At 36.4% G+C, this 6,000-nt stretch overlaps 1 protein-coding gene across 8 annotated transcripts in view; it reads right to left on the reverse strand.

Annotated features, from left to right (window-relative positions):
* Positions 1 to 6,000, reverse strand: part of bmpr1bb (bone morphogenetic protein receptor, type IBb) — a 100,471-nt gene that overhangs the window by 2,931 nt on the left and 91,540 nt on the right. For all 8 annotated transcript variants that reach the window (XM_084399920.1, XM_084399923.1, XM_084399921.1 and 5 more), the window contains 3 exons: positions 1,415 to 1,607; positions 722 to 1,019; positions 58 to 233 (listed from right to left, as the gene is read on the reverse strand). In XM_084399920.1, the coding sequence (XP_084256046.1) occupies positions 58 to 233; positions 722 to 1,019; positions 1,415 to 1,607 (667 nt within the window). The remainder of the gene's footprint in view (positions 1 to 57; positions 234 to 721; positions 1,020 to 1,414; positions 1,608 to 6,000) is intronic.

Consider the following 6,000-nt stretch of genomic DNA (forward strand, 5'->3'; position numbering starts at 1 on the left):
AATTGCGATTAATCGTGCAGCCGTGTGTGTGTGTGTGTGTGTGTGTGCTGAACTCACCCCCGGACACACATCTCCTGGCCATCTCCCACAGGATCAGGCCGAAGCTGTACATGTCGGCCATGATGTAGGACTGGAAATGGCATCGGTTCAAGCTCTCGTCCAGGACCTCAGGAGGCATGTAGCGTTTGGTGCCGACCCGTGTGTTGGGCGGGATGTCCACTTCATTAGTGTCACTGAGAACAGATCAACATCAGCCAGTTAAACGTCTAACATCGTCAGTCTGACGGCTCCTGCACAACACAACTGTGTTTGATATGCAACATATTTAACTGCGGCTACATATGTAATTAATAACAAATAAATGTATATATATATATATATATATATATATATATATATATATATATATTTTTTTTTTTTTTATGTTAAATATTAATAATAAATAATATAAATAATTCTGTAAATTCTTCTTTTCTGTAAACAACTCTGTAATAATATTTTTTTTTTTAGTTATGGTTGATAACTGATATGATACTTCTAAAGTTACACATAAATAAAAAATGTTTTCTAAAAAACATGTAGAGAGGGTACAGTATACATACTACACATACTATATAAAATATACATACTATACACACTATTAAATATATATATACACACATGATACACACACACACACATATACATAAATCTAGTAAAACAGAGGTATAGTGTGCATCACCTGATGAATTTGACGGCGAGCCCCAGGTCAGCGATGCAGCAGGTGCCGTTCTTCTTCACCAGGATGTTTTTGCTCTTCAGGTCTCGGTGAGCGATGGCCGGTTTGCCCTGCGTGCCGAAGATCTCGGTGTGAAGGTGGCACAGGCCCGAGACTGCCGAGTACGCCAAGCGCAGAAGAGCTTTGGTGTCCAGCGTGGTGGATTTGAGGTAGTCGTACAGCGAGCCGTTCTCGTGATAGTCTGTGATCAGATACAGCTGCGTCCACGAGCCCGTGCCTTTTATATCAGCCGCGATGAATCCTGACGGGAATTTTGGTAAATATTGAATTTGATTTCCGTTAACGGTTATTTTATTTCATACAACAAAAGTGGATTTTCTGTATATTTGTTATAAATGCTACAAATTCTAATAAATCGGTACAATAAAACAAGATTGTTGCGAACAACAACATGAAAATAATTGATTAAACAGTGTGATATCACACATATATATACACTGTTATATTAAATAGAAAAAAAAATATTTTAAATTGTAATAACATTTCACAATATTACTGGTTTTTAATTATGAAATAAATGCAGCCTTGGTGAGCAGAAGAGACTTCTTTTAAAAACATAAAAAATCTTACCGATTTAAAACTTTTGACCGGTAGTGTATATATATATATATATATATGTGATGTGATGTGTCGTACCCAGTATGTTCTCATGTCTCATCAGGACGGTCTGGTAGATCTCGGTCTCCCTGAACCAGCTGGCCTCTTCTGTGGTGAAGAAGACCTTGACAGCGACTCGTTCGCCCCTCCATCGGCCCATCCACACCTCTCCGTACCGGCCCTTCCCGATCTGCTTCACCATCTGGATCTGCTTGGCGATGGTTCGCTGCACCTGTGACCAGATCACGGGGAGAAACACGTTAACAGAAGACAAAAAGACATGGGGTCCTATTTTAACGATCTAAGCTCATGGTCTAAAGCGCGAGTGCACTTAGGGCGTGTCCGAATCCACTTTTGCTAGTTTAACGACGGGAAAAATGGTTGGTGCTCCCGGCGCATGGTCTAAAAGGGTTGTCTCTATTCTCTTCATGAGTAATGGGTGTGTTTCAGTCGTAACGTGAAATAAACCAATCAGAGTCTCATCTCCCATTCCCTTTAAAAGCCAGTTGCGCTCGCCCCATGGCGGATTCGCTATTTACATGGAGGAATTAGCAAGAGGAAAGAATGAACGCTTCTCTAGTGAGGAAACGGATCTACGAGTGAGATTAAAGGTGTGTGTGTGTGTGTGTGTGTGTGTGTGTGTGTGTGTGTGTGTGTGTGTGTGTGAGGTTAAAGGAGAAGTTCACTTTCAAAAAAACTTTTGCTGATAATTTACTCACCCCCATGTCATCCAAGATGTCCATGTCTTTCTTTCTTCAGTCGCAAAGAAATTAAGGTTTTTGATGAAAACATTCCAGGATTTCCCCCCATGTAATGGATTCTATTGGGACCCAAACGGTAGAAGGTCCAAATGACAGTTTAAGTGCAGCTTCAAAGGGCTTTAAACGATACCAGATGATGAATAAGGGTCTTATCTAGCGAAACGATCGGTCATTTCCAAAATAAATAAAAAAGTTTAAGTTTTATAAGCACAAATGTTCGCCTTGCTCTGTTCTGTGATGCGCGTTCGTGACGTCACGTAATACGCAATTACGTTGAAAAGGTCACGCTTGAAAAATTTCTGTCCTGAAGAAAATGTTCTTTTTGGCTTTTTAATATTAAAACACCCAGGATACGCACACGAAATGGGCATTTTAAACGATAAACTGACACAAATACATTTGAAAATGTGTATATGGTCCTCCTCCTGAACATTTGTAAACACGTCAAGCGTGACCTTTTCAACGTAATTGCGTATTACGTGACGTCACGAACGCGCATCACAGAACAGAGCAAGGCGAGCGTTTGTGCTTATAAAACTTAAACTTTTTTATTTATTTTGGAAATGACCGATCGTTTCGCTAGATAAGACCCTTATTCATCGTCTGGTATCGTTTAAAGCCCTTTGAAGCTGCACTTAAACTGTCATTTGGACCTTCTACCGTTTGGGTCCCAATAGAATCCATTACATGGGGGGAAATCCTGGAATGTTTTCATCAAAAACCTTAATTTCTTTGCGACTGAAGAAAGAAAGACATGGACATCTTGGATGACATGGGGGTGAGTAAATTATCAGCAAAAGTTTTTTTGAAAGTGAACTTCTCCTTTAAAGCACAAGCAGATCATCTACGGGACAAGCCGGATTCCACCATATCTTTATGTACACAATATTAATCTTTTACATTGTAATCCTTTTATTTTTACAATTTGGCTGGTTTGTGTGCTGCTGCGTCCCTGTGTGTGTAACAAGCAGACTGTGTGTGTGTGTGTGTGTGTGTGTGTGTGTGTGTGTGTGTGTGTGTGTGTGTGTGTGTGTAATAAGCAGAGTGTGTGTGCGTTGTGGACCTCCCTATAGGCTCATATTACTAATGTGCTCTTTAAATAACAAAAAAAAAAAACACTGCGCCATTGACTTTAGAGCAGGTCTCAGTTGGTCAACGGCTCAGTCTATTTCAGTTCCTCAAAACAGCAACGCTCCAACAATGCTCCTGAACACACACTCGTTCTCAGACCAGCAGGCCATGGGCGCACAAATGAGCTATTTAAACAACGTGGCGCAGGACGTGAAATGATAACTGCGTCGGGCTGAAACTAGCAAAACACACTTGCTGGCGCTGCATTGGTCCGGATGTATGATAGAGCCCATGATGTTAATGATGAGACAAACGATGCTTTTCCGAACAGTGAATCAACTGATTCACAAAACGATTCACTGGTTCAAAGCACTCCGGTCGCAATGAAAACTCACACATGCATAAAAACACCTTTTACACACCAACTGCTAATGTTTTTACTCATCTATTAAATGCAATTAACAAACTGTCTAATAACATTAAATATGAAGTGTTTGTATAATGTGTGTTATTTTATTACATTGTCATTTATTAGGGGCTATCAAGCGATTACAATTTTTAATCTAAGCAATTACACGATTCATTTTCTAATTTAAAGTCATTAAAATTAGTTTAAAGTCATTATTGTGTTAAATGAGAAAAGCATCAGATACATTACATTATTACATTAAATTAAAGCATTACATTACAAAAAATAGCTTTTTATTTTTCAAATAAAGTATTTTATTTGACTCAACATAAAATGTATTACACATAAACTTTTAGACTACATTTAAGCCTTTTAAGGGAGCTTAACTTTAAGCCATGAGGGAGAGTAAATGATGACAGAAGTTTCATTTTTGGGTGAACTATACCTTTAATGAGTAAACTTTTTATATGGAAATATTAAATATATTTTAATGATACTCTAAATAAGAAGCTAAAACTGCCAGTAGGTGGCAGTAAATGTCTAAATGAGTGAGTCATTGAGTCATGCATTCGATTCGTTCAAGCAGCTGATTCATTCTGGAATTTGTAGTTCCTCCTCCAAAGCGCAATGGATTGTGGGTAATATTAGCTGTTATATTGAGCACGGATCCACACTTCGAAAATCCAGCGGAAAAAGTAGATCATCAGGGCCCTTCTGCAATACTCTTTTCTGCACACTATGCTTTGGGACACACTTATTCTAATCTCACACACTGTTTAGGACGGACAGTGTGAACACTGAGACGCAGGGTCTCTTTATGAATGAACCGTTGAATCATTAGTTCACCGATTGCTTCGTTCAAAATTCAGAAACGAAACACCGCTGTGTTGTTTGGAGACGCACAACAGTTTAGCTCTGGCTTTATAAGTAATATTTTAGTTGGCAAAATTGAGCAAAAACAGAAAATATTGTGCCAAAAATATAACACAATATTAACTTCTTATTTATTAAACTGTTGAATAAAATCGATATCACATTTGCACTCAAGTGATATTGAGCTCATTACTCGTACGATATTGCTTAACTATATCATATCCTCCTGGGACCCAGGAATAGACTTTTGTCCACTGTAGTGGACATTATATTTTAGTGCATTTCTCTGACACCGTACATGTCACATGTCACACCTGGGCGTCCTGCAAAGAGCAGATTCAGGACTTTTCAGAGATACCAAATGTTTGGAGGTTTCACCATGAAAACAACTTCTCCTTGGTCTTTAAAAATGTCTGACATTAATTTAGTGATCATACTATATTGTAATTATAATTTAAATCGGACTACTTTTCAAATTGTATTTCATAAACCAACATCTCAGGAAAACATTATGGGGTTTCAAATTCAAAAAATGACTTTCTGTTCCAGAACAGGGCATTGATTTCATACATGTCCACTGTAGAGACATCAGGACTTACATCATGTTTATCAGGCATTCTGGGAGACACAACACGTGAATATGGAAATAATCAATATTCCTATGAAATATTAGATATTATTATTAAAATGTTGGTAATTATTACTCCAATTATTACACTACTTTTTTCATTAAATGTTGCTCCCAGAACACATTGTTGTGCACATTAGATACAGTGTATAGATACATTGCATTGAATGGGAATGTTAATTTATGGTAATTTTACCTACATATTGCGTAAAGCAAAATGCTGTATCAATTCATTCCGTTATATCTTTCATAACATAGTTGAGAATCATCTTTATACAAATTTTAGTTAAAATAAATCCCAACATTTATTCGCGATTGAAAAAAAAAAATCCCATTGTTTTTGCCTATACATATAATTTCATGTCATTTTATGTTTTAAACAACTGAGTCCTGGTGTCCCCTACAGAGGACATAGCATAACGTATGAATAAAATATCATTTTTCAAAAATGTTTTTTGTACCATTTGTTTCTTATGCTCTAAACAATGTGATGACATGAAAAAAAACTAAATTCAAAAACTATTTTCTTTCTGGGTCTCAGGAGGATATTAATATAAATATGAGATTAAAAATTATTTTTGCCTCAATATCTTGAATTTGAGGGTAATTCTAACTGTATTCTAGCGGGTGCGTTAAATGCATTAATAAATGTAAAAAAAAAATGTTCAATAGCTAATTAATTCAATTAATGCATTAAATCGACAACCCTATTGTATATATATTTATATACATATAAATATATTTGTTTATATTTTTTTGTTACAATTATTATTGCATTTAAAGCACGCACTAGAATACATTTCATATAACACATTATATTTATATTGTATCATATCACACACACACACATATATATATATATATATATATATATATATATATA

Source organism: Rutilus rutilus (assembly GCF_951802725.1).
Source record: "Rutilus rutilus genome assembly, chromosome: 25".
Classification (NCBI taxonomy): Eukaryota; Metazoa; Chordata; class Actinopteri; order Cypriniformes; family Leuciscidae; genus Rutilus; species Rutilus rutilus.